This window comes from Typha latifolia, chromosome 2, assembly GCF_019914945.1.
Source record: "Typha latifolia isolate L0001 chromosome 2, TyphaL0001v2, whole genome shotgun sequence".
Classification (NCBI taxonomy): domain Eukaryota; kingdom Viridiplantae; phylum Streptophyta; class Magnoliopsida; order Poales; family Typhaceae; genus Typha; species Typha latifolia.
The window spans coordinates 18,169,865-18,197,071 of NC_133087.1; the positions used below are offsets into that span (position 1 = coordinate 18,169,865).

The 27,207-nt window shown below is 38.8% G+C and overlaps 6 protein-coding genes across 9 annotated transcripts; 4 read left to right on the forward strand and 2 right to left on the reverse strand.

The window, feature by feature from the left end:
- Nucleotides 1–1,103: 1,103 nt before the first annotated feature.
- Nucleotides 1,104–5,505, forward strand: LOC140782584 (uncharacterized). 2 transcript variants are annotated; one of them, XM_073129222.1, is made up of 5 exons: nucleotides 1,104–1,239; nucleotides 2,288–2,375; nucleotides 2,559–2,689; nucleotides 3,854–4,306; nucleotides 4,705–5,505. In XM_073129222.1, exons 2-5 carry the CDS (start codon nucleotides 2,340–2,342, stop codon nucleotides 5,117–5,119), a joined length of 1,035 nt encoding a protein of 344 aa, XP_072985323.1. In that variant the 5' UTR covers nucleotides 1,104–1,239; nucleotides 2,288–2,339; the 3' UTR covers nucleotides 5,120–5,505. The 2 variants fall into 2 exon arrangements, with proteins under 2 accessions (XP_072985323.1, XP_072985324.1); XM_073129223.1 differs by lacking the exon at nucleotides 2,288–2,375 and having other exon boundaries at nucleotides 1,110–1,239.
- Nucleotides 5,506–7,302: 1,797 nt separating this feature from the next.
- LOC140782000 (bZIP transcription factor 53-like) lies at nucleotides 7,303–7,737 on the forward strand. The gene has a single exon (XM_073128313.1). It carries the CDS (start codon nucleotides 7,303–7,305, stop codon nucleotides 7,735–7,737), a length of 435 nt encoding a protein of 144 aa, XP_072984414.1.
- A 1,720-nt stretch (nucleotides 7,738–9,457) lies between these two features.
- LOC140782691 (uncharacterized) lies at nucleotides 9,458–12,348 on the forward strand. Of its 2 annotated transcripts, XM_073129404.1 has the most exons (3): nucleotides 9,469–9,753; nucleotides 11,122–11,920; nucleotides 12,054–12,348. In XM_073129404.1, exons 1-2 carry the CDS (start codon nucleotides 9,681–9,683, stop codon nucleotides 11,907–11,909), a joined length of 861 nt encoding a protein of 286 aa, XP_072985505.1. In that variant the 5' UTR covers nucleotides 9,469–9,680; the 3' UTR covers nucleotides 11,910–11,920; nucleotides 12,054–12,348. The 2 variants fall into 2 exon arrangements, with proteins under 2 accessions (XP_072985504.1, XP_072985505.1); XM_073129403.1 differs by having other exon boundaries at nucleotides 9,458–9,753; nucleotides 11,122–12,348.
- A 909-nt stretch (nucleotides 12,349–13,257) lies between these two features.
- Nucleotides 13,258–14,390, forward strand: LOC140782418 (nicotianamine synthase 9). The gene has a single exon (XM_073128971.1). It carries the CDS (start codon nucleotides 13,259–13,261, stop codon nucleotides 14,198–14,200), a length of 942 nt encoding a protein of 313 aa, XP_072985072.1. The 5' UTR covers nucleotide 13,258; the 3' UTR covers nucleotides 14,201–14,390.
- A 988-nt stretch (nucleotides 14,391–15,378) lies between these two features.
- Nucleotides 15,379–20,105, reverse strand: LOC140781833 (homeobox protein knotted-1-like 1). 2 transcript variants are annotated; one of them, XM_073128081.1, is made up of 6 exons: nucleotides 19,636–20,105; nucleotides 19,084–19,513; nucleotides 18,880–19,002; nucleotides 18,635–18,794; nucleotides 15,921–16,168; nucleotides 15,379–15,786 (listed from the first exon to the last, which is right to left on the reverse strand). In XM_073128081.1, exons 2-6 carry the CDS (start codon nucleotides 19,276–19,278, stop codon nucleotides 15,598–15,600), a joined length of 915 nt encoding a protein of 304 aa, XP_072984182.1. In that variant the 5' UTR covers nucleotides 19,279–19,513; nucleotides 19,636–20,105; the 3' UTR covers nucleotides 15,379–15,597. The 2 variants fall into 2 exon arrangements, with proteins under 2 accessions (XP_072984182.1, XP_072984183.1); XM_073128082.1 differs by having other exon boundaries at nucleotides 19,084–19,509; nucleotides 19,636–19,760.
- A 3,835-nt stretch (nucleotides 20,106–23,940) lies between these two features.
- On the reverse strand, nucleotides 23,941–26,848 carry LOC140782491 (cytochrome c oxidase subunit 5C). Its single transcript, XM_073129080.1, has 2 exons — nucleotides 26,734–26,848; nucleotides 23,941–24,367 (listed from the first exon to the last, which is right to left on the reverse strand). Exon 2 carries the CDS (start codon nucleotides 24,352–24,354, stop codon nucleotides 24,163–24,165), a length of 192 nt encoding a protein of 63 aa, XP_072985181.1. The 5' UTR covers nucleotides 24,355–24,367; nucleotides 26,734–26,848; the 3' UTR covers nucleotides 23,941–24,162.
- Between the last annotated feature and the right edge of the window lie 359 nt (nucleotides 26,849–27,207).

Below are 27,207 nucleotides of genomic sequence, written 5' to 3' on the forward strand. Positions count from 1 at the left end.
TTGACAAAAAAAAATCTAAATAGTTGACATTGTTTTGTTTTTCTTTGTCAACAAAAAATATAACTAACATTGTTTCTATGATAATTCCTTAAGGAATTTTTATCGAATTTTGCATACCATTATAGCACCAATAGATTTCAAACTTACAATAACACAATGAAAATTTACACTTAATCATATAATAAAAATAAAAGTTTTAATATTTAAATATGTCTAACTTGATTATTAAACGGATCATATTTATATTTATTACCTCAACATGTTAACCACATTATAATATTTTTATAACTTAATTTCTTATTTATAATACAAAAAATAATCTTATTTATAATACTAAAAAACTCTTAATAACTTAAAAAAAATTATTTACAACCAGAATAATTTATAAAATTTTGAATAACTCCTGTAATCCGATAACCTATTTGATAAACAAGGACCGTGTTAGAAATTTACTCATTTAATAAATAAGTCATATTCGTATTTGTATTGTAATAACATAACTTGACAAGAACCGAACTACTCTAACCCGATTACCACTCCTACTATGATATTTCTCTATTGGCCTTGGAAATAAATATATTATAAAAAAATACATATTGGTCTTAAAAACATAGGTATTAAATATAAAATGAGTGTCGGGGCAATTGACACCCTTGGTTTCTCTCTTAAACTCACTAATTTTGAGTGCATGATAAATTTAAGTTGCAAATTATTTGACTAATTAGGGGATGCATTAGTAAAATATCTATAATTACTTATATAAATCTATGAAAATGCCGTAAAATGACTAGTTTATAGTTATCTTTTATTGATCATGAAGATCCATAAGACTGAAGGTAAATTTCTTCTTTAGAAAAAACCCAGAAGAGCTTTTTCTTTCCAGTCAATAAAACCAAAAATTAGGGTCAAACTGTGAACATCCAAAAGATAAAATGGAGTTAAAATAATCACCAAAAAAAGAGTTAATTAGATTCTCCAATAATTATTTTTGGATTGGGCCAGAGCTTTTTCGTCTTAAAGAGATATTGGGTCGGGTTGGAGTTGGATCTTTGGGAAGGCCCCGAACCGGATGCCTATAAATAAGCTCGACCGAGTCGAACCTAGCCCGGCCCTAAAGCAATAAACGTCGAAGAGGATAAGATCTCTCCCTCCTTCCTGTTCCTGCTCTCCTTCTCTTACCTCTCTCCGTCGATTCTAAAAGCTTCGGCAACGGCGGAAGCTATGCCGGAAGTCATTGAGGTATGGGTCATTTCTTTGTTATGTTTCGATTTCTCTTTTGAATCCGGCTCCAAGCTTTTGTTCGCGTTGGGTGATTGATTTAGGGGGTTTAATCTGTTTTCCAAGTTTTGCTATGATTTTAACTGTGTCTCCTTGAAGGTCTGGGGATGCGTGGATGTAGGTTTAGTTGATTTGATATCTTGTTGGTATCGTAGAGATTGGAGAGAATGAAAGATTAAAGATCCTGCTAGTTTACTTTCTACAGGAGGAGGATTTCCAATTTCAACTTTTTGGACCATTGAATGCAGTTTGCAAGTTTTAGGTGGTCGAAAATAGAAGAATTGTAGGCAACACATGTATCAGCTCAGAAACCATATGCCTCCGTGATATTCCATTTTAGTAGGAGGCTTGCTTTATAAACTAACTAAGAACTTGTAAAAGAGCCATAGCTTGCTCAAGTGTTCTTTATTAATTTACTGCCATTGTGGCTTGGAACAATTTATTCATGGTCCATCGCCATCTAACCTTTGTTTTCTTATTGGTCATTAGTTGTAATCCTTTAGATGTAAGTGAATACAGCTATATTAACAATAATTGGATTTGCTAAAATAAGTATATGAAGCATGCCATGATATCACCACCAGGTCATAAGCGTTTGGGTCTTACACTAATTTACTAGTTATTGCTGTTGACAAGCTCTAGTCTCCTTCTAATTGAATTGCATATGTTAGATAGGTCATATCTTAGACATGGAAAAGAAATAACTTAGCAGGTTCTTACTCCCCTTTACATGAATTAGAATTGAGAAGTTTTAAATCAAACTTTCCCAAAATATGATGCTCAATAGTGTAAAAAGTAATACTGTATAAATTTAAGTTTGCCTTATCTCAACAGACTTGTTGAAGAAACAAGAGCCTTTCTGGCCTAAGAATATAAGGGATTGATCTTGGTTGCCTCTCTTTGAGACTTCTTAATTTCTCCATATTCTGTACCTGTTTTGCAATTTTGGAATGCAAGCCCAGAGTTTAATTGATTCCCAAAGGGTTTAAATGGATTTCTTCTGATTTAGGAAACTCTGGGCCAGAATTGCACGTCTTCTGGTGTTGAGAAATGAAGCTGAAATGGGGACAATGGCATTGATAGCACAGCCTACACAGGCATGTAACATACTTTGCCGAGGACACATTTTAAATTTATAATTACTCCCTCAGCAAACTTGACTACTTTGAACTAAATATTTACACAAAATTCAGTATTGCTGTTTCAATAGTGATTTCTTTGTTTATCATCGAACTACATAGATGACACTCTTTAGTGGAACCTATGTTCATCTATGTCAGGTTTCACGCTCTTCCTTTTCCTTGAGACATAATGCAACTACTAGTGGGGTTGTCCGGAGATCATTTGCGGCTTTTCAGTTTGTATGTACAACGAATGAGTTTGTGCCATTGAAGCATCGGTTCCTTTCCAGGTGAGATTCATTTATACAGTTATATTATGCACAACTATTTACCTTGTATTAATTTTGTAGGGTGATTGCAACGTGGCATTTATGCACTGTTTATTAGCTATCATAACTGGTAACAGTTTAATGAAATAGTTAGCTCCAACTGTTTACACGCAGGCATGTGTGTCTGTGTCTCCATGTATACCTAGACATATTTCTGTACCTTTGTTTATTTGATTTATAGTAACATGTCAAAATGTAGCAGAAGCGAGGTCCATCTGTCTTCCATTACTTTTATCACTACAACACCATTGGAACTTATTCACTGATTTCACTTTAATTGTTCATCAGAGTGATGGTAAGACTTAAAGAACTTGAATCTGAAACTTAAACCATCATATCATTATCATATGTAAGTTGATTTAACCTAATGGGTGATGATATAATAAATGCAAATTTGATCACGTATATTGGTATAATGTATACGCACTGTAGTTTTCTTGGAATAGTTTGTTGTTATCTAGCAAGTAGCAACTTGGTGCCCCATAGGCATAAGAGTCCTTGTCCTGGTCCACTGTTGTGACTGTTTATAGCAGTATTGTTGCTCACTGTTCTGTAGCCATTGTTGGTTAATTTTCTTGTCATTGCCTCTTGCTTTAGTTGTTGGCTTGTTGTATCTATTTGCATTGCTTTACTTGTGTGCCTTTTGAATCTAGTGATGCAGCTTATTGAAGCATTGCTGATTATTGACCTTGTCCATTAAGTGTACCTTAAACACAATTTCTATTCTTTATAGTCTTTTGAAGCACATTGTTTGCCCCATTTGCATTGGTTTCACAGTTTGAGCCAAGGGAACGATCCCAGTTAGTGTTAGCAGGCTAAGACTGTGCACATCTTGCCCTTGCTGACCCTACATTGACCAGTTTGTACTATGTTTGCATGCTTTCTTATTAGAGAAGGATTTCAATTATCTTTTGAGGGGCCTTTGTTTGTTCAGATAAATTCCTTGATCATCCTGTTGGATGTCACTCTTTGTGAATGTTCTTGTCCTATCACTTGGTAGTAATGATGTACTTATTTGCAGTTTGCTGCACTTCTAACCTTTTATTTATCGTCCACTGAATTAAGTAAACATCTTCTCCCGCATTATCATGTCAATCATAATCATGCCTCATTGGATTTTCTCAGAGAACAACCTATTATTTTGCCAAAGAGGAAAGCTCTCAAAGTGTTATGTTTCAAAGGCAGTGCCCAGAATGATGAACATGGAAGCAAAAACAGTGGGTCAAAATTTCCCAAGTCACAAGTTCAGCTCTCTCACTCACATCAGGAGAGAGAAGATGTTCTATCAGAACCTCATGATGTGCAAGAGCATCGACTATCTTATGAAGATGCAGATAGGGGGGACACTAGGATTGGATCCATAGCTATACAAAGGTTATTCAAGAAATGGTTAATTATGTTGCGGACACAGACATCAAGTGATACTATGGATAAAAACATCAATGAAGAACCAGTCCAGACTACAACCTCTGAAAGCCCACATGAAGAAATCAGGACAAAAGCAGGGAAAATGCTGAAGGCTGCACTTGTGTACTTTGTGGGTCTGGATGCAGCTATATCTATCCCATTACTGATATTGTGAGTTCCATTTTTTCTGCCTAAATTTCTGTTTCTTTTATCACTTAAGTGAAGCATCTACATTCTGAAATGGAGTGAATTTAAGCATTGGACCATTTCAGTTCCTTTATTTCTTATATTTTTTTTAAGCTGCATTTGATAGGCTATAAGTTACTCTGTTGCGCTGTTGTTGTTGTCATTGTTATTTAGGTTTTTGTGAAGTTCATATCATGTGCTTGGTGGAATAAGTTCTTTCTTGAATATCTTCAGAAAACAAGACTAATCTTTTCCATGCTCATTAGCTCAGTTAGGATTATGTTACATTTTACTTTGGTAGTTACTCTCACATTGTTGGCTCTGGAGAAAGTGTGAAATACATTACATATCTAATATCAAGCTGATATATGGGCATCTTGCAGCATACCTTGGTATTTGTCAGTCAAATTGAGGTATGGAGCTGAAGTTACCAGTGAGTTGAAGCCATTGTGGTTTCTTGGACCGCTGATCGTGGCTCTCTATATAAAGGTTATCCAGGGGTTGTGTGCGCTCTACCTCTATATCTTCATGCAGGCAATTCAATTGGCAAGAAATCTACCATCTTACTCCCTTTTGGTTTACACTTACATAGCTGAGGGGAAGCTCAAAGCGTATATCTTCTCGCATTTCTGGGAGCCTATAGTTCGCATCAAGAAGATGGATTATAAAGCTCTTTTGAGGCAAAAATTTAAGCAGCTTGAAGATTGGGTAGTTGAAAAGTATCTAGACTATGTTGAATCCATATGGCCATACTATTGCAGAACTATCAGGTTCTTAAAGAAAGCTCATCTCATCTAGCAGAGGTTTATTGAGGAAATCATCCACCTTTTACAAGTCTTAGCTTGTATTTTGTTGTGGAGGACCACCATGACTCAATGATTCTTTACGATGTTCTAGGAATGAGTTATGATATGGGAATGAACCAGGTATCGGCAGTCAAATGTAGCCCTTTTTTCCCTTTGAGGATGTGTGATTAGGATCTGAAGACGTCATTTTAATGCTCTCCAATTTTTATAGCTAGAATTAATTAAAATATAACTTGCTCTGATGAATTTCCTTGAAGCTACCATATATTAAAGCTAAGATTTTAAGCTGATCGAGTTCGATGCTTAGAGACCTTCTCGCTGTGATGTATTTTGTAAAATTGTGATATTTATTCTTTTGGAGGATTCCCATTGTGAAAATTTTACCTGCTTCTTACTGCCGTACAGGCCATTCGAGATGACTCATTTATCATTCCAGTTTCATCTGATATTATATATTGTGGACATCATCGTCTGAGAGTAGCTGGAGTAGAATTTAAACTGTGTTCCATTTGCTATAACACCATCTTGTTCTGCTTTGATCTGTTGCATTTGTGTGCTGTTTCATGTTAGATTTAACACAAGTAGTAGTTTGAAACATAAATGCTGCCGCATCATAGACTAACAATGGATGCGCGGTAGTAATTCTATATGAGAACATTCCATCAAGTAAATAGTGGTAGTAATTCTACTACGTACTCTTTCCTACAACTATGGTGATTGTAGATTGAGTTCAACTCTAAATAATAAAAATTATTTGTTAGATGGTGGTGACTTGACTTAACGGTTTAATTTAATTGATAGTTCCACGATGCGATTAATTTTAGAGGCACAGCTTGGCAAGCCTAGGTTAGGTGACTAAAGTTTTATGAAGTCTTAGTGTCTCCGGCCTTTGGCTTGCTCTTGAATGATTTAAATAAACAAAAAGTAAATGCCGGTAAGAGATCGTAGTCTATGGCTCAGTGTGATATACCTAACTAATAGTTGGGCCAAAAAAATAATGGCATTGCTGAACTAATCCAATCAACCTTTGAAGTAATATTGGGCTACTTAAATGACCAAATTTTCCTTCATCCCGTCATTAAATATTGCCATTTAGCAAGTGGCTACGTAAGTGATGATGTAATACCTCTTGTTAGTCCATCCCCAACCCGTCCAAGCCAACTTTGAACCCCATAGTTTGAATCCACAGAGGGTTGTTTTAGGAATTTGATAATAAGAAAAATCTTTCTCCCAGTTTATCCTTTTCAAAGACTTTGCTTCTTCTTCCACGAAATATCCCAAGCCCACCATATACTCCGCTGGTTTTGCTTATTATTCAATGACATCCAACAGAAGACAGTTGTCGAACAGTTGAAAACGTACACCCGGTTCGATCCAAATCTCCATTCCTCCAATCAAAATTTATCTTAGGTCAAATATCTACATCAATACACGTTCGTGTCGGTGGAACGATGTCAATATTTCCATCTCCTAATTCCCATTACGCCCCTGTCTGCGCCTATAAATACGCATCTTGGGTAGATCTGGGATCTTCTTTGGTTTGGTTGGTGACCTATTGGTGGTTTAGCTTTCGTTCCGGCCTTCGGGTTTCCTTTCTCCAGCTAAGTATTTCTTTCTTCTCTTTTAAAAGTTTCTCCCTTTGAGAGAGTTTTGGCTTAGCTTTGGGTTGAGAAGACTGTGTTTTGATCACCGGGTTAAATTTGTTTGACTCATCTCTCCGTTTAGACGACACAGAAATCCCCAAATCGGGCCTTGTGAGGTTGACCTCTCGATTTAGACGAGTCCCAGTTCGCAAAGTCTGTTGTTTCCTGTCGGAAAATTTTGATCTTTTTAAGGTGTTCTTGTTAAATTCCGTTCCGTACATTTGATATCATCGCAAAGGATTTCTTCATGATTTCGATGTTCTCGGACCCAACTATATCAGAATCACATCTTTCCTAGCTGTTATGAATATCTCCACTCTCCGCCGCCGGCGCTTCTGCTTCCTCCACTCCTTCTCAGTTGCTTTCCTGTACTGGTTCTACGTTTTCTCATGAATTATGCCCTCATCCTTAATCCGTTCAACTAGGACAAAAATCCCAACCTGAGTAAAATCACAATTCTTATCTTTCCTTTTCTCCTCCATTTTGGTCTCTACTTACTTGCACACCAAAGAATTTTTTTGGCAAGAAGAGGATGTCTTCCTTGCCGCCGCGCTGTGCGTCCAGCCCCGAAGAGGGTTCAATGCTTGCTGACGAGAGAAAGCGCAAGAGGATGCTCTCAAATCGGGAGTCCGCAAGGAGGTCCCGCATGAGGAAGCAACAGCACATTGATGATCTGATAAACCAAGGAGCCAAGCTTAGGAATGAGAATAGCCAGATGGAAGTACAACTCAATCTTGTGACCCAGCAGTACCTCAATGTGGAGAAGGATAACTCCATACTGCGAGCCCAGGTGATGGAATTGACTGAGAGGCTGAAGTGGCTGAACTCACTGCTCCGTACTGTGGAGGCATTTAGCGGTGTGCCGATCGACATTCCTGAGATACCGGATCCTCTCCTGAAGCCATGGCAGCCACCGCTCGTGGCCCATCCTATCATAGCTGCCACTGCAGACATGTTGCAGTTCTGAATCATAAACTATTACGTGACAAGTATTGATGGCTTTGGTTTTCAGTTAGTAGGTCCATGAATTTGCTGCATGGGATTTTTTTACCTTGGTTCTCTGTTCGTCCTATTATGATGTATGCTGCTCTTTTTCGCGTTTTCATTAGTGTGGTCATGCAGGTTGCGTTGCATATTTTTTTTAATCTTTTTGACTTGTATTAGATGTTGAAATGGTTGTTTGGGTTTGTGAATTATAAGTTCTAGTATAGTTTGTATGGATTTTTCTATGGATGCCCTTGGAAGTTCTATATAAATTGCAGAAAAAGGTAATAGCTTTTGGGTTGAATTCTTCTTGACTTGTGTTTCTGGATTTATCAATCCAGATTGGGTCAGACACCGGATCAAGTTCTAAGATCTGCTGTCTGTTAAGTTGACAAGTATGATTTATCATATCTATGTATGCCCACTAAGTTATGAAGGAAATAGGAATCTATTAAAATGCATGTACTTGAGGTTGTGATCCGAGAAGAAAAGTTCTGCTACTTGGATTTCCTTCTTCACCAGTTTTCCTGGACCATGGCATTGAACTGAAAGTTTTCTCAATGATATTAAGCATCTAAACCATCATTCTGCTTCAAGGTCATGACTGGATATAGATAGGTAATCTGCAGTATTATAACTCGCAAAAGAATCAGCTTGCAAATGCTATAAAGGTTATGCATGGTCAACTCTCTAACTCTCAGTTTCTAGGGATGCATACAATCTCCTTGATGGCGTTCTTGTTGCAGATTAGTGGCAGCAAGTAATCAACTCAGCAGTTCTGCTTCACTTCTGTAAACCAGAGTTACTATCACACTATTTATTCCCTGAGAAGATTAATTCTGCCCAATTCTATGTGAAATTGGGATTTAATTCGATTAATGTTTGTGGATTTCTGTCATCAAGAAACAAGAAATTACCAAATTTACGATCACCTAATATTGGATACGGCTTTCAAAATAGGTTTGCTCACTATGATAACAAAATGCAAGAGGTCTAAATCCAAATCCCACTTGCCTCAACGACAGCTTGTTCTATGCCAATTTATTTTTATTTTTCTGGCAATACTATTACCTCAAAAGAGCTCACCTAAGTTTATAAGACTAGACAATAAAATTTTTAAGGGTATCATTATACAAATAGTCCAAAAGAGCAAAAGGTGTGAGAATTGACCCACACATAAGAAAAACCCTACGCCTGAGCTTGCCATATACTTCTCTGTCACCTTACAATTTTATTGGAGACTATGGGGCATGATAATTAGTTTTTCAAGCATACATATTGGAAGATTTATTTTATATTAATAAATATAAAAAAGAAAGAAAAAACTCCTTTTGCCGAGTGAAGGACCGTTTTTTTTACCAAAATATATTGCTCCTCAAATTTGTGGGATTTATTTCACTGTCGTATTTTATATTTTTACCTAATCGCTGATTGATTCAGTATTTTTATACACTATTTTGATATTTTTATTTATAAAATTTATTTAAGTTAGTGTTTGAGTTGCTTAGTAAAATTTTTTACTTTTATATAAAAATATTTATTTTGGTAGTGTTGTTTTTATCTTAGTAATAAAATATTTATAAAATATATAGTTTTAGGATTATAATAAAATATATTTTTTATAATAAGTTTGAATGATAATATATTTTAGTAAATAAAATTTAGAAGAAAACTAGTTTGGTTAAAAACTCCCTTATCCTACTAGAAACTAGTCGGACTATCTCTTCCCGACGCCAGAGGAGACTAATAAATTGTTCGCGAAGACTTCGACTTTTTCGCTTCTTTTTTTTCCCTCTTTCTCGCTTCACCTGATGAGAATCTTAAACCGCTTTGCTTCGCTCGCCTTTGCCCTCGCCCTCGCCCTCGTTGCACTCAAAGCCCAAAGATTCTAACTTAGGATTAGGGCTTCGCGGCGAGTTTTCCAGGATGCTCGATCTCCAGAAACGGCGGGTTCAGCTCATGCTCTTCGTTATGGGTCTGATCGCTCTTAGCATGACAGGTTTCTCTTAAAAATGTCGTATTTTTTATGTTATAGTACTTTGTGTTAGATAAATTTGCTTTATTTTCTTATTTTTCATATCGCCGGTATGATGGAGGATAAGAAGTCAAATAATTTAGCACAATAAGTTGGATTTGTTTTCTTCTTATAGGTTTCCCTGCGAATCTGTTGTATTTAACGCAATTAGTGTTGGATCTGTATTCTGTAGAAAGGAAAGATATGTAGGAATACTTATTATAGGATTGTAATTTTAATTTATTGATCTCCGTCTTTATTGGGTTGTGTTTTATTGCTGTTGATTTATTAGAGTTAGGATATTTAGCACTGGTGAGATTTGGGAAGGCATAGGCAAACAGTTTTAAGCTCACTGAAATGGGGTTCCCATGTTAGTGGATTTGTATATTACTAATAATTGGTAGCACAAACGCACACCAAAAGATTGGTTATTGTTCCTGTTTCCTCCTTTAGTTTGTCCTCTGTAATTTACAAATTTGCAACAGATTAAGATGTCCAGTTTCTAGACAATCCCGCATGGCACTCGGGGGAGCATGTGTTTCATGATTTCCTACAGTATTTTTTCATATTTTGAATACCCAACTTTGAGAACAAAATAAAATGATATGAAAATCTCCCTGCTTGAACTGAGAGAAGAAAAGGAATAGAATAGCATTATAGGACTCACCAATATGGTGTTAGGAAATAATTCAGAACTAGGAATATATCAAGAAAGGTATAACTTACGCACAAACTGTTGTATACAAGAATTTTTGAAAAGAAGTAGCGAAAGGGATTGTTAAATACTCCCTGCATAATTTGCTTGCATGGACCCCAAAAGCTAAACAATAGGAAGGAAATTAGCTAATATTCTCAGTTTCATTCCAAAGGCAATTCCATTTTCCTCCCAGTAAGTTTCATCTGAACTGATTGGAAGTCGGCAGTTTGGTCAAGTGATTTTTGTCAGCTTCATTGGATTTAGCCAAGATTTTGCAAAGATTCTCCACTTTTGGTAATTCATCTAAAGCCTGAAACACAGTTTTTGCAAGATTTTGCTTTGCGTTGGGTTTGGCAGCCGTAGTATCATAGTGTTTCAATACCATGTTTTCCCATGTTGGGACTCTTGACACATTAGACACTTTGAGGGCATGCTTAGAATGAGACTATCTTACAGCATGCAGGCTGTTCTGTTTTAAGCTGAAATCGCAGGGTAGTTTCTGAGTTCCAGCAGTATTTAATGGTCTTTTACATGTATCTGAGACCAGTGAATTTTCTGAACCTAATCCAAGTTGCAGAAAATCTCTCTTCTTAAAAGCGAAAATGCATTAGTTTTCTTTGCTGAATAGTATATGACACTTTCTTTCTTTCTTCCAGCTGAAAAATTCAGAGAACTTGTTGGAGAAGAAGCTGCATCCAAGAGCGGAAAATTTACATTTTTGAATTGCTTTGACATGGGCTCTGGAAGTCTCGCTTGTGGGGTCAAGGAGGGTGTGAAGCTGTATGTTTACAACATCCGTAATGCACATGTGGAGAGAGTAAGGCAGCAAACCACTGAGAAATCTTTGACTGAGGCATTGACAGGGGGACTGAGCGCCAGTGATGCGGCCAAGAAGGCTCAAAAGGATGGAGCAAAAGCTGCAAAATTGGCTTCCCGTCAAGCCAAGCGCATTGTAGGTCCAATCATATCTTCAGGCTGGGACTTCTTTGAAGCCATTTACTATGGGGGCTCTATGACGGAGGGATTTCTCAGGGGTACTGGCACCTTGTGTGGCACCTATGCAGGAGGTTTCCATGGGGAGCAGAGGCTGGGAAGGTTTGGTTATCTTGTGGGAAGTCATCTCGGAAGTTGGGTTGGAGGAAGGATAGGATTGATGGTGTATGATGTTGTAAATGGAGTGAATTTTTTGCTTCAGTTTGTTGAACCGACAGATGAAACAAGCTCTTTCAGCACAGATGATGGTTCAGGATATGAAGATTCTTACAGAACTGAGAAAGAAGTTCACTCTGATGATCCTAGTGAGGAAGCCGGATACCATGAAACTTCTTATGAAGATTCTTATAGAACAGAGGAAACAAATTATGATGGTCCAAGTGAGGAAGCTGGATACTATGAAACTTCAAATGAAAAATCCGAAGAGTCCGAGGGCTTTGGAATCTTTTGAGAGTCTCTTTGGTAATTTTTAGTACATCTTTTGTTGTTATACTTACTGTAACTGATCGGTGCAGCGAGTGTTGCACATAGTTTATGGCAGCAGCATTGTTGGGTATCAGATTATTGTTCATGCTATTTCTCCTTGTCCTTGCAGCATGGAAAAACCTTCTGCTTTACTTCATAAGTCTTCACATTGTTTTGATCAAAGCTTAGGAGTCTGAAATGCACAGTGAGCTCATTGTTCAATAGCTCTCGCTTCGAAGTCAATTTAGTGTGGTGGTTCTGGGACATCCATTATTAGCATTGCGAATTGCAGATTCAAACTCCCTATATTTTTGTCTTATTTTTTGTCACTTCCTATATTTTTGTGTTACTTTTGGGTACTTCCTATATTTCTGCTTTGTATCATTTGATTGGCTTAGTGGACTGTTGAAGATCATGCCATGAAACTACGAAAGTTATCTTCAAATATAGGAGGCTTTAATGTTGCTCGATGGAGCAGGAGGACATTTATCAATACAAATTCTGAAGGTCCCATTCTTGATGAGATGTAACAATATCTTCTTGGTGTGTTGCAGATGACATTAAAATTTTGTATAGATTTCTGCCCAAAGTTTGGACAATTCTGTGGATTAAATTATAGTGTGAACATAAATATTCCAGGACCTTGTAAGCCTATTTGAGTTTGACGTAATGTACGGATGCACATAGTAGACGGCATGATTTTGGCCATGAAATTGCCACCAACACCCTCGTACGCTTCCTCCTGATGGCCCACCAATCATTTATTAACTACCACCAGACTAATCAAATAGTTTAAGCTCCCCACGGCCCACACCCACAGGTTTACGTCCCATCCCTCCATTCTAAATTTCTAATTACCACATCATAAAACAAGGTTAAGGTTTCGATTTTCCTGACAAAATTATCGACCGTTATCATTGCACGTTTGGTGTATTACCTCTCTCTCTCTCTCTCATTGGACTTTTGGAAAACGAATACCAATTATCGGACCATTTCCATCGCTGAGTCAATCATAAACAAGAGCTGCATGACATAAAACAGCTGCAAACAACCATAATAAACCACCAAATAGTAGCCACGTAGGCGCATTGCCTAATACCAACGTGTGAAAACAAAGATTAAAGAGAATCAAACCACGTCATATGCTTTATTGTATAACTAGGTCACGTTATCCTTGGGCTAAATTCCATATTGGAATTGGAGACGCTTAAATAAAAAAGAAGAAAAGATAAGCTAAAATAACAAAGTCTCATAGATCTTAGTGGACCCACTATAGGAAAGCCCGCTATATAAACCATCACAAGCCTACCTTTTAGATCACTCACCACCACCACTATGGGAGGCCAAGCGGAGATGTTGATCCAAAAAATCTCAGAACTCTACGACAAAATCTCCAAGCTCCAATCTCTGAGCCCATCCAAAGAAGTCGACGCCCTCTTCACCGAGCTAGTCGACGCATGCATCCCCCAGAATCCTATCGACGTCTCCAAGCTAAACGAATCCATGCAAGAGATGAGAACGAAGCTAATAGCCATTTGTTCCGAAGCGGAGAGCCTATTAGAATCCCATTACTCGGATCTCTTAGCCTCGTTTGAGAACCCACTCGACCACCTTGAGCTCTTCCCCTACTACTCAAACTACCTCAAGCTAAGCCAATTGGAGCACACACTCCTCTCCCGGCACGTGACCGGCCCGCCGGCGCGCGTCGCCTTCGTGGGCTCCGGCCCGCTGCCCCTCACGTCACTCGTGCTCGCCACGCGCCACATGAGGACGGCGGCCTTCCACAACTACGACGTCTCCTCTGCCGCCAACGAGCGCGCGCGGCGGCTCGTGCGGGCCGACGCCGACGTGGGGGCCCGGATGGCGTTCCGCACGTGCGACGTGATGGCGGCGGGGCAGGCGCTCGGGGGGTACGACGTGGTGTTCCTGGCGGCGCTGGTGGGGGTCGGGAGGGAGGAGAAGCGGAGGATTATCGAGCACCTGGCGTGCTATATGGCGCCGGGGGCGAAGCTGGTGGTGCGCAGTGCGCACGGGGCGCGGGGGTTTCTTTATCCCGTGGTGGAAGCCGAGGACCTGAGAGGGTTCGAGGTGATGTCGGTTTACCACCCTAACAATGAGGTGATCAACTCGGTGATCGTGGCCAGGAAGCCGCATCACGGGCCGTCCATTGGGCACGGGACGGCGGGGATGAGGCCGTGCAAGTGCTGCAAGATGCAGGCCATGAGCGCTGAGGTCGGTGGCCCCCTTGAAAGAGCTGATGTGTCACCAACGGTTTGATCTTGATCCGTACGTGTTGCCTCTTTGTACGTTGTTATGTTGTGGTGGCCGGAACGCAATTGTAATCATTGAAATGTTAGTATTTAATTGGTGGTGTGATACGTGACGATGATCCAATGTATTTGATCTAAATAAAAGCCTAATGTGTCTTAGTTTTTTCTTAAAAGCAAAATGGCGAGAGAAGAGACAAGGGGAATTGTTTTCCTGTGCTTCTGATCTGTTTGCCGTTTACGCCTAGCTGTTGAAAGCTGACATTACCTTTTTGGGAGGTTTTCTTGTCCCATTTGGATTTCTGTTTCTTTTTTCCCCCTTTTCCCACATATTTCTCTATCTTCCCCCCCCCCCCCCCTTTTCCCACATATTTCTATCAATTTTCTTCGTCCAAACATATATAGGTCGAGAGAGATTCTCTGCAACGCCGCATAGATGGACTTAAGGCCACCGCTTGTTGTATACTTATGACGTGTGAAACTCTACTCGTAGCAAGGAGTAACTCCAATCCATGTATGTTTCTATCATAAGCAACAACCATTCTTGGCAAAAGACGTTGAAAATATTCACATAATTGGGCATGGGCCACGACGAGACAATAACAGAGTTACCTCCTCTCATTAGCACTTACTAGATCTCAAATGGTAAGAATGGATATATATGTGTATATATATATATATATATATATATAGATGTCGAATATAAAAAGGCTTATGGTTTCTGCTGTTGTTGCTCTGTCTCCATGCCCTATGGTCAAGACCTCAAGCAAGTAGGCTTAGCATTTTAGTTGGCATTAATCCTTATTTTGGATTATCCTATCTCTGATAAATTAATAGACCAAACCTGACGGTCCTATTTTACTGAATTATGTTATCTTGTAATGGAGCATGGAGACATGGAAAGGGGTACTATGGGCGATGCCTACTTGTTCTCTCCTTTTTCAGCTAGTACTCTGGTGACATACCAGCACATCACTTTGCAACCACTTCAGCTAAAAATTGCACACCATCAAAACTCAGAATAAAATCTAGCATTTACCATCAACCAGCTAGTAGATGTGTGACGCAATCAACTAAGAGGCCCAGGTCATGATAATGAAAATGAGTGCAGAATTCCTTCTTTACCTTCTTAATAAGAAAGAAGACACTAAATAATTTACTAAATATTAACAGGCAGCAAGCATCCACTACTACAAAAGAAACCAATGTATATACCTTATAGCTGAAAGTATCTCCTCAAGTCCACACTGATACAGAGCATAATAGAAGCTTAGCTAATAATCATCCGGCGGTGCTATAGGTTGCTTGAATGGAACCATATACACGACCATCAAAGTGTGGTAATTTAATGACCACATACCAACTACAATGCATGTAGATAGAAGATGAAGAAAGCTGGACTGTAGCTCATGGGCCAACAGTGCCTGTGTCGAAGTACAATGTAGTCCCACTGGATCCACCAGTAACACCATCCATGAGAGCAAACCGCATGTCCTCTGATGGCTTCCAGTGTCTTTTCCTTTGGTTAATGAACCAATTATTTATCTGCTTTGGGTCAAGCCCAGTGATCTCTGCTAGCTTCACTTTATCCTCTTCCTGACCAAACAAGACAAACAATTGCCATCGATCAATGAAACTGGTAAGCTGGTTGACACTATGAACATTTAAAAGTAGCAGTCTCTTTTGAGTTCCAATCAGGACATTAAAAGAACAATCGATCAGGAGGTTACTGTTGGATAAGGCCAGCGGTAGTGGGTATTCCACCAGTCGAGTAACGTCAATCTTGCATCCTTTGGAAGCTTCCCTTTCTTTCTCTTCTTTAAGAATTCCTTCCTCAAGTTGGTTAGATAACCACTGTACTTCTTAAGAAGCATTTCCTTCAGTTCATGATCAGCCAAGCGTGGACAACCATCCTGACCTCCCAATGCATCCACATCCCCAGAGCATGGCTCCTCTTCCGAGGATCCTGCCACTTCATCTGAAGAAAGATAATTAGCAACAATCCTATTAGGATCAACATGCATGTAGAGTCAATAACGAATTGAATCACTAGCATGAGTTGCCATAACTGGAGGAAAACAAAAATTTACCCTATCATAGCCACAAAAAGGTGATCAAACATCTCAATCTCTTCATCATGAAAGTATGATTTGATGCATCATAGAAGGTGATCCTAGAACAAAAGTAATTCACCGTGTATATTCTATTTTATAAAAGTAATGGTATAAGGCACTATATTATGCATCTCACTAGAACCTTTTTAGATGTTGAAAAATGAAATATCACCTTATAATTGCAAACATCACCAAATTGCTTGTTTAGGCCAACACAACTGCGCAGAAGAAGAAAATAAGGAAAGAAAAGGACAAGTGGCAACTTCTTGGAAAATGCTTGTCCATACTCACATGGCCCATACCACAACCTTCTCAAAGAGAGATTCCAGTCATAAAACAAAATAGATGTTCCTGGAAAGACAGGTACTAATTGAACTAAACTGGGAGATTTCGCACCATATGTTACAAGCAAAAGACCAAAGACAATATAATAAAGCTAGGTTGTTTTATTCACAACTTAACTGGATGAAACACACGCATACATGTTCCGTTGATTCCTTCCAGGAAAACTAATGTAATATTAATATATAGTATAGAAAATGATTTTTTGACAACTCCGAGTAAAGTAGCAAAAATTGTACCATGTAAATGAGGTAAATTGGTAACTTTGAGTCCATCATTCATCTTTGCTAGTGCATACAATCCTTTAAAATGAGAAGTGGGTGATAAGCTTGGTGGTGAAATGCTATAGAGAAGCTTTGCAGATGAGACATTGTAAACTATTATCCTTTAGTAGCATGTCATCTATATGGTACTCCAACATGATGACAATCATTGGTTACGCCGAGTTCTCATTTAAGATTGTTTCTCCTCATGTTGCCTTTAATCCCACTCATTTTCTTACTCTCTCATCCTAAGGTTCAGTGTGCAGAGGGTACAAAGAAGCTGCTTGTGAGGACACAATGAAGACGTCAAATAACATGAGGTGAGGTTGTGGCTCTACCTGAGATTGTCAAGTTCCTGAACAAATGATGGAATGGCAGATCTTAACAACAACGATTATAGCAGTGGATCTTGTTCAGTAACAATGAATCCTTTAAATTTCTTTTCCTGCTCACTTTGTCCTTCCTTACCTCTCTCCCCTCATCCTCTCAACAGATTCTCTAGTAGGGCATCTTTCCTATAAGAAAAGAGCAGTGCAGCTCACCCCTTGCTTCAAGAGCCTTATGGGACCAGACCATACAAACCCCTCAGAGATTTGAAGTTATTTGGCCCATCTGTTTACTCAACTACGGTCAAAATGAGATATAAATCAGCAGTGTGTCCAGCCTTATATGGTTTTTTTTTTCCTGTTTGCTTGTAATGTAATCGCAAATTCGCAATGTTATGTGGATAGGAGATTGACATATAATACTTGAATCATCCACATATCCTAAGGAACCAGTTTAGCAAGCTAATTCAAACAAAACTTCAAGAACAGTACATTCTCTCTTAAAAAGAAAGCATAATATGATCTAACTAGATTTAAATTTATTTAGTGCAACACCTAACACATTCTTCTCTCTTAAAAAAATATGCATTCTGCTTGAATGGAAATTCATCAAGAGAAACATCCAACCCTTACATTTGTAGAAAAAATGTATATGACCAGTATAAATATAAACATCTGAGAGAAGCCGCAGATTGCTATATAGATGAGATAATGGAACACAAAAAGTTTCCAAAAGGAATTTAACAAACAGTCTCTTCCTATCATGGCGAGAAAGAGAATTAATATAGACGAATTTGAAGGTAATGAATATCTTCACAAATGACAAAAGTCGTTATGAGGAAATAACCCAAAGCAAATCATTTTAAAAACTAGGGCCAAAAAAAATGGCGGACTATTCAGATGTGATCCAACTGCAGATAAAGTTAAGCAACATCTCAGGAGACCATCTAATGCCCGATGAAATATGAGTTATATAATTACTATTGCATGCTTCTCAAGCCCAAATTTTCTAATTCACTTGTACTTTGAAACCCCAATTAGTATATAAAGCCACGGGATTCCGCAGCAAGCCATGACAAATCCTATAATTCTTGAGCTAGGGGTAAGTGTAGGGGTATAGAGGGAGATAGAAGAGAGAGAAGGGGAAAAAAAAGAAAAGGAAGGGAACCCACAACGTTTGCCCAAACCCTATGCACGCACTCCCCCTCTCTCCTCTCTTCTCCTCTCCCTTCTGACACACCTGCACCCCATTTGCATGGACACGATTTGACTGCTCAAAGCCCTACCCCCTACTACTCTTACCACACACACTCTCTCTCTTCCGATCTATAGGACCGGACGGTCAGGATCATCCAAAATAGAATGAAAAGATATAGAATGGAATCATATCATATTTTACCAGACGGAGTGGTGGAGGAGGTCGTGGTTGTCGTGGTAGTGGTGGCGTTGCCGCACAAGTTGCTGAGCTGCATCTCGATGCTACTTAGAAACGAAGCGGCTTCTCGAAACGGCTTCGAGAGTTCCTCCTTGTAACGAACAAGAATTTGGCAATACGATTCCTTTCAAACAAAGAACAAGAAGAGATCGCTTTCGTTGAGAATTACTTCTTAAAACTACCAAATTAAGTAGCACGGGATATAATACCATGAACTCGTCTAGCTCGGGATCGGCTCCGATCTCGCACTCGTAGCTTGTCGTCGTCGCGGTCGAGCACCGATCCCTTCCGATCTCTTCTAGAAGCGTCGCCATCTCCGGCGGCGCTCCGACCTTTTCCATACATGAAAAATAACACCACAAAAGAAATCTAAGAAAACGATCAAGAAAATCGACCGGAATTGTACTCCATACCTTGCGGCACTCGATGTAGGCGGAGAGGAGGGAGGGGTAGCGAGGGTGGCCGGCGATCTGAGCCTTGATGAGATCGTTGAGGTCCGATCCGCCGGAGACATCGGAGTCGGGCTGGAGGCAGCTGGAAACAGATCCGACGGCCGACATCGCTGCTCCCCGGGAGATTCCCGGGTGTATGCTGTATAGATCTTCCATCGATCTCTTCTTCTCCCACACCAAGAAAAAGAGAAAGGAAGAGAGAGAGAGAGAGAGAATCCACTGTAGTTGCTAATTGTGGGAGTAAAAGGAGAGAGAAAGACGGGAGATAAGTTGCTGCTGTTGCTACTAAAAGGAGAAGGGAGTGAATGGCTACAAAGGAAAGGCCGAAGAGAATCGCCCGGTTTCAAAGAATCGCAGTAGCAGTAGCAGCAACAGCCGCCATTTCCACTGCCTATGCACACCACAAAAAGATAAAAAACTATCAATAATAAAAATCACCCGTTTTAACCTCTCTAGTTAACTCCCTTTTAAATATAAAAAGAAGAAAACGTTCTTTTGCATAGCGCCACCTACGTTTCCTGATTTGACGACGGAGGAGAACGAGCTACTACGAAACGGGGATGTTTACAATAAGAGGAAAATCCGAGTGGTGAAATGAGAAATAAGGAAGGGGGGGTGGTAGTGGTAGTGGTAGTGGTCGCACGTGGTGGCTCGGTCTTTATGGGAGGAGAAGACTGGCGAAAGGAGACCAGAGAGGAGGAACAGAGCAGAGACGGGGCCGCCCGTATTTATAGCCGTCACATCATTCTTAACAATGATATGACATTCTGCCACGTGTCGGATGCTGGCGGGGAAAGCGTGATCGAAGAGCTCGGCGGTGGAGCCCACCCACCTTCTCCTAACCCAAGCCCCTCCCCCCCCCCACCCGCCCCCCGGCAGTTGGAGTTCCGATGCACCCGCGGTGCTCCCCCAATGGTTAAACCCGCACCGCTTGTACGGCGGAGCACGTCGGTGGAATGGAGCCAAGGTGAGCTCCGCTTTGGAAAAGCAAAGCCTTTATTAGCTTCTTTGGTTTATTTTAATCTCGTCCACAGCTGGAATTGTACTTGCGGATCCCAATTCGAGCTAAACAAAATTTGCACACCACTACCTGTATTATTAGTTTATTACGATTTCTTCCGGACATTTTTTGCAAAGAGCAACCGCGGTACGATTTGCTGCATACAGTAGAGAAAGAATCTTATTATTAGGCAGAAATCATGCACACCACCATGTAGCACGGAACCTCTAATCCTCTATAGACTATAATTGCGTTACTTAAATTGCTTTTCAAATTATGTATGGAGGAGTCGAGAGTTGTAATGGTGATCCGGCGGGGCAACTGAAAGACCAACTGTTGTAAGTTTTGTAACTCAGGACCACAAACGGTTTTCTCCCAACTGCCTAACTGAACTCATACTAATTTAAACTCATCTTTCTCTCTTTCTCTCTCTTTCGTGGACTCGTGGGCTCGAGTCGGTGCACCACCTGGAACAGGAGTCGCGCTGCTCCTACGAGTGCGTGGTCAACGTTTCAACGCTGTAAACCTACATCCCTATATGTGAATATATCCATCCACGTTCGGGGTGTTGTACGGGCACGGCCTTGAAGAGTTCCGAGAGGTGGGTAGTAATATCACGCAGCGAGTGACCCATGCATGGGCCATGGCTCTCTCCCTCTCTCTCTCTCTAGGCGACAGCGATGGAGACTAGACGGCCCAATCTGAGGATCCACGTACGTACTCAAGAGCTTACCTGACGTCCGTGTGCATACAAAATCTTGGATCTTCTTGATTTAATTCTCGGTACCTCTCGCGCGTTGCTTTCTTTGTGGGGACCTCTCCTTTCTCAATATCTTGTCCTCACCGTTGGCACCCAGACCGATCAATCCGCTTTCTTCCTCTTCTTCTTCGTCTTCTTCTTTTTTTTCTTCTTCTTCCTTCTTCTTCTTCTTCGTTCTTCTTCTTCTTCTTCTTCTTCCTAGAGAAGAAGCAGCAAAAGTGCAGTTAAAGCCATCCCTATTCCCCATTGACCGTTCTCGTATCTCCGTCAGCGCCTCATGTTATCATCACACCATACTTAGTTTAATGGCTCTTAAAGTTCCAAGAGAGAGAGAGAGAGAGAGCAACATATATATAATATATAGATCTAAGTACTATATATGCCTAATGAACATGGAGTTTGAGCTAATAAACTTAGTAGTATAGAACGAAAACAAATTCACGTGGGAACAGTTTAAATCTAAAGTCTGAGCTTACCCTTCATAGTTTTTTCATCCAATAGGTTGTATGTCTTCTAGTGGGTTGGGAAGTGCGAGATCTAATGGAATATATGACCAGAAGTATGCTAAGATGATTTATAGTCTGGTAAAATATTCAAGTAAATGGAACAGGGGCCGAAAATTTGTGTGATATATCTAATTGCGAACACATTAGCCTACGTTTATAATCGCGAATGAGAATATTATTTGCAATTTAAAAACAATCGACAGATCCCCATAACGCAATATTATATTCTAATATCAAATTAAGTCCACTTTAGGAAGCTTCACACCTTTTATTATATAAAGATTGGCATATAAATCTCTATCTAATTTGCCCCCGAAATGCCATCAAAGGCATCGTTTAAACTAATCGCGATTGGTAGCATCTTAGTACGGATCTCCATTAGTGGGTATTTTACAAATATAAGCGTCATCGTGCTGCTCAATTATTTCTGGTTTATTTTGAGGAAATAAATGGTTGGAGAAGTGAACTTTTAGCTATTCCTAGTTCAATTCATGGTGGAGTAAATTAAAAGCCCCAAGGAAATCCATGAAAAAGATAAGCATCAGCTGCACGTCTTAATTTAAGAGCAGCAGAGTACGAGCGAATCAAAAGATTAATAGTAAATTTAAGATATGTAGGCCCGACTGTGTGGAAAAGAAGATGGCACAGTAGGATGAGGGTTGCCGAATGATTCTCGTAGGGATAGATTAAGATGAATTTGATGTTTTACTAAAATTTGCACTTAGAAATTTTTCTATGTCAGACCGCTTCATCTCGAATCTTTCATAGTGTGTGGAGTAAAAACTTCATCGAATAAAATTATCACATGCGTAGCATAAGGATTAGTATATATTTATAAGCTCTTTGCCGTATTATAAATCCTAAACAAACTTTGAAAAATAAAACGCATATTATAAAATATTTTTTTAAAAATATATCTAATTATAACTTGAAAATACTTTTTGACTCCTACTTGGAAAAATACATCTCATTATTTTTTTTGATCCAACTAAAATTCACCGAGACAAAACTTTTTTTTCTTTTCAAAAGAAGGTCCTCTGACCATTGTCATTTAATCTAGATTGGGTTACAAGAAGCATCCAACTGATCTCTCGACCAAAAGACCAGACGTCTTGGTGTGGAGAGCATGCTGGGCCAAAAAGTGAGCCAACCTACTGTTGCATCTACCGGTGAAACCCAACTTAATCCATGGATAATTTGGTGAGCAGACCAATCTGGATTGATGTCAGAAGCGTTAATTCAATTAACAACAGCTGAAGAGCCAAACTTCGCTAGTAATCGAGGGCTTGTTGATCTCCCTTTAAGCCTGCTAGAATAGTTGCTGTTTCACCAAGTAACAAGCTGAGACAACTGTAGCCAGAGGAGGGGAGGGAAAGTTAGGGCTGATGTAGATGCCGATTCCCCCAAACTTGTTGCAACCCAATCTGCATAAAATCCTGGATAGAGACATTGTTAGTCGTCGGTTTTGATCCAAAAACTATCAAAATTAGGCATCCTGTTCACTTTACTAGGAACCTTTGATATCCTTCTCAACGGGTAGATATGACCTTATCTGTAAATATTTTCTCAATATTTTCTGGCTTTTTTCACAAAAAAAATATTAGGAGTAGAAACAACTTGTGTTGATGACGTAGGAATGTCTCCATGACAAGAAATCATAACCATAACATTAAAGATATGACTAATATTACTATACATAAAACTCAAGATAATTAGGATCAAATCGTTTAAGTACCTTATAATAAGAACTCTCTCTTTCAATAAAGTTTGTGAAATGTACGTTTGGTAAACCTCTCACATATTGACAAAAACCAAATCTCCAACTTTAAAGGCTAATGGACCCAGAGACCCAATCATTCCAACTCATTGTTTTTTTTTTTGGTTGTAATCGAGTCGAGCCTAGCTTATCAAGCTTCAATTGAAATTAATTTAAAGTTTATATTTGTTATCAATCTTAAATTAAAAATATTTTAATTCAAATAATTTTGATCTCCATCTACCCGACCGAATCAATAAGCAATTTTAAACTTTGCTCAAGTCAAGCCTTATCAAATTTAATTTACATTAAGCTTAGATTTAGCGAATTATAATATAATAAAAAAATACTACTCATTTTATATATTTATATTATAATTATTTTGAGCCTTGTTGAGCCGACTCATAATCAAACTTAATTTAAAATTATTTTCAAGCATATTTTAAGTATTAAACTCAACTCTTAACTCATTTTCGAGCCACTTGATCGAGCCATATCCGGCTTGATTATTTTGACAGCCCTATAATAGGTGACTAACTCATTCGAGCTCGACTTGGGAAATAAGCTTTCAAAGTGCATAGCACTCGAGCTTTATATTTTGCCTGTTCAAAGTCTAAGAAGCTCAATAATAGGTTGACCCATAAATTCCAAAATAAGAGATGGAAAAGATGCAGATGCCAATGTGACGTGAAACCAAAATCATTACAAGCTTCGGTATTTCCCGTACCAATAATATAAATCCTAATCAAAACATTAAATAGCAACAACAAGAGTGTCGTGCAAAATAAACAAGGAATGCTGCAAAAGGTCAACTCGTTCTCTTCAGTAAGTTGAAAGACAGCAGAACCAATATCTGGATATTGTTAGACGTACAAACTAATGCAAGTAAATCGTCTGCAAAGCATGAATAGGCTTTTCAAGTCTAGTCCTGAACTTATTGTATGAGCGAACAACCATTCAACAGAACCTGTAAACATGGTTGCCAAAGCAAGAATACTTTCATAGGCAGAAGAATCCATTACTCCTCTGCAACAACACTGATCTCACCCTTCTCCAACATGTCGTAGAAAGCCCTGGTCTTCCTCTGTTCATTCCAGTGATGCATCTTCCAAAGGCCGCCAGCAAATAGCCCCAGAGTCAGGCCAATGCAGATCTCTTTGACGACACTGGGTCCCTTCAGGGTAGCATGTGCGATCTTATGTGCAGCCATTTACTTCTATGGCCTAAAATCAGACCAAATCTCATAATTGAAAAGTCAGATACTGTAGGGCAGATCATAAGATCTAGACGAGCAAATTTACATCTACTAGAATTCTTCAATTGAAATTAAGAAAAAGCTCAGTACACAGCAAAAATTTACTGGGAATAATCACAGAAAACAACCAGAAAGTGTAGGTATATAACAAGCTGTCTTGCCTTTCTATAACTAAATAGAACATGTGTATCAAATATTATGATAATGTCTATGCTGTATCTATAATCTATTTATCTTAGACTGTTCATATATACAAAGTATGTAGTCCTGCAAACAAAGGCAACTGAGTTGTTTCAATAGTGATCACGGGCAAGTATAGAAGATACAGAAACAAATAACGTAAGCTTAAGCAAGCATGTGGTGGAAGACAACAAAGTCGACCCAACTTACCTTGTACAAGAGCACGATGTAAGTAGCAGGAGATCACATATCACATGCAAAACATAAGAAAGAAGTGCTATATGCTCACTAATTGACACAAAATCTCAAAACTAACCAATAATACTTATTATATCTTAAAACTAACCGATAATGCTTATTATATCGAATGAAAATTTCCCTCTCTTATTATGTCTAAAATAGTAATACTTTGCATTGATAGAGCTAGATTACTTGTACTGGTCACAAAGGTGTCCATGTTGCAACAACATAACTAGATTGCACAATTGCTATGAACACATACTACAAATTAAAAACTGTAATTAGAAAATAATATCCTATCATTTTTTATATATCACTTAACTCTTGTACTACGAAACAATGTAGAACTATTTAATTTGCTCTGATGAGCACAACAACCTGGAAGGGTTACAGTGGACTAAATCTTGTTCCACTTATCCTGAGGTTGAGTGTATCTTCTCATCCAGAAGTAAATACAAGAAACATTACAAACAACTCAGTGAAAAGTTCACTCACAGTTGATGTCCTCCGTAATCCATAATTAAACTGACAATACTACTAAGTCTTATCTCACTGGCTCACTAGCATCTTAATCATATGGAAAAATATCAAGAAACTCTACTTCCACATGAGATAGGTTCACAGAAATTCGCCAAGTGTAATATATCATGGTCACAAAATCAAATTTTAGTCCATGCTCTGCAAAATGGTCTCATCAGCCTCCCATTCCTCTTAGATAAAAATTGACTAATCAGGAAAACTTCTAAGTTCTAATAGTTGAATCTACTCTTGAGATCAAAACCATAAGAAATATAAGACTACGGGCATGAATATGTTGATCAGTGTAGTGGTCTACATAAAATTACTTGTTAGAAGCTAAAGCCAGAGAATTCCAATTTCTAAGTCATGATAGTATAACGCATAGATCTTTCAAATAGGCATCCAGCTCAGCCTAACCTAATACTCACATTTAGGAAATTCATGCATGCCGCACATCACTATTCAACAGCCTAAACACCCCCAGCCTAGGTTGCATTAACAGAAAAAAGAAACCGACCCAAAAGCCTGAAATGCAGTCTATCCCAATCAATCAGCTGGCCTAGCCCAATACTCATGCGCTATAAGAATTCACCAGCCTAAACACCTCATGCTCAAAGATCAGACTGTAGAGAAATCTGACCAGCCAGGGCCAGAAACAGTTTTAAGTGCAGGAGAAATTAAGGAGATTTCTGTAGTTGTACTTGGTGAATATGATAATTAAGTTCACTATGAGTATTCAAATTCATACCCGAAGAAAAAAAATATAGATATAAATATAAATCTACCACTATCCGATCCAAATCCTGTCCATTTTCACCCATAGGTCGATGGTTTAATTCCACTGCCGTCTGGCTTTCGGATCAGCTGATCAGGCATTTCTGCAGTCTGGGCTTCGGGCCTGGACCTACTAACAGCCTATTCTGAGTTGCTAATATTTTTCAATGAACAATTCCAATATCGATACCCACCAATCAAGCAAGAGGAAAAACTAGGGCAAAACAGCAAACCCAAACTTAACTAACCAATTTCTCCTTTGTTCTTACGAGAAAAAAGAATGACCTAAAATAACAACACGAAAGCAATAAAAGATCTAAGAGAAAACCTTGAGATCGTTAAAACTAAAACCAACAGAAGATCTAAATTAAAGAAAGGACGAACCCTTTTCAGATCTGCGACGGAAAGAACTGAAACATCTCGAAACAAGTAAACAAAAACACAAATCTTTTTCAGAAAAAAACTTCTCGAGATCCAGCAAGATTAGGAGGACAAACAACACTACAATCATCCAAACAAAACAGCAAGAGAAAAATACACACCAGATCAAGTATAAGCATTGATAGGGTCTAGTTTATGGAATCAAGGGAGACAAATTAGGAAGAAGGTGGGAAAATCTACCTGACGCCCAGAAGCGAAAAAGAGTTCTCGCGATTGGTTCTCTCCACAGAACAAGAAGGAGACGAGGCCACTCGCTTTATTGGTCACCTCGCGATTGTTCTCAGTACGGTGCAAGTCTAGCACGGAATGGAAATTTTGTATAAGTAGGTTAAGTAGAAGGACGATCGACGGTTCGATGAACAACTCAACGGTCGAGATGAAACGATAGAAATTATCTTCTTCTAATCTAGGAGATGAGAGAATATAATGGAAAAGGTATACAATTTAATTGCATTTAATTTTTCTTATTATTTAATGTATAAAAATCAGTGTATATATTTTTATATATTTTATTATAATAAAATGTACACAATATACTAAAATCTATTATTATAAATTTAAAAAATAAATTGTAAAAGTCCCTTGCGATTCAATTTAAATACTTTGTAACTGCACTAGCTAAATGTTATTTTGTTCTGTAAATATAAATGTAAA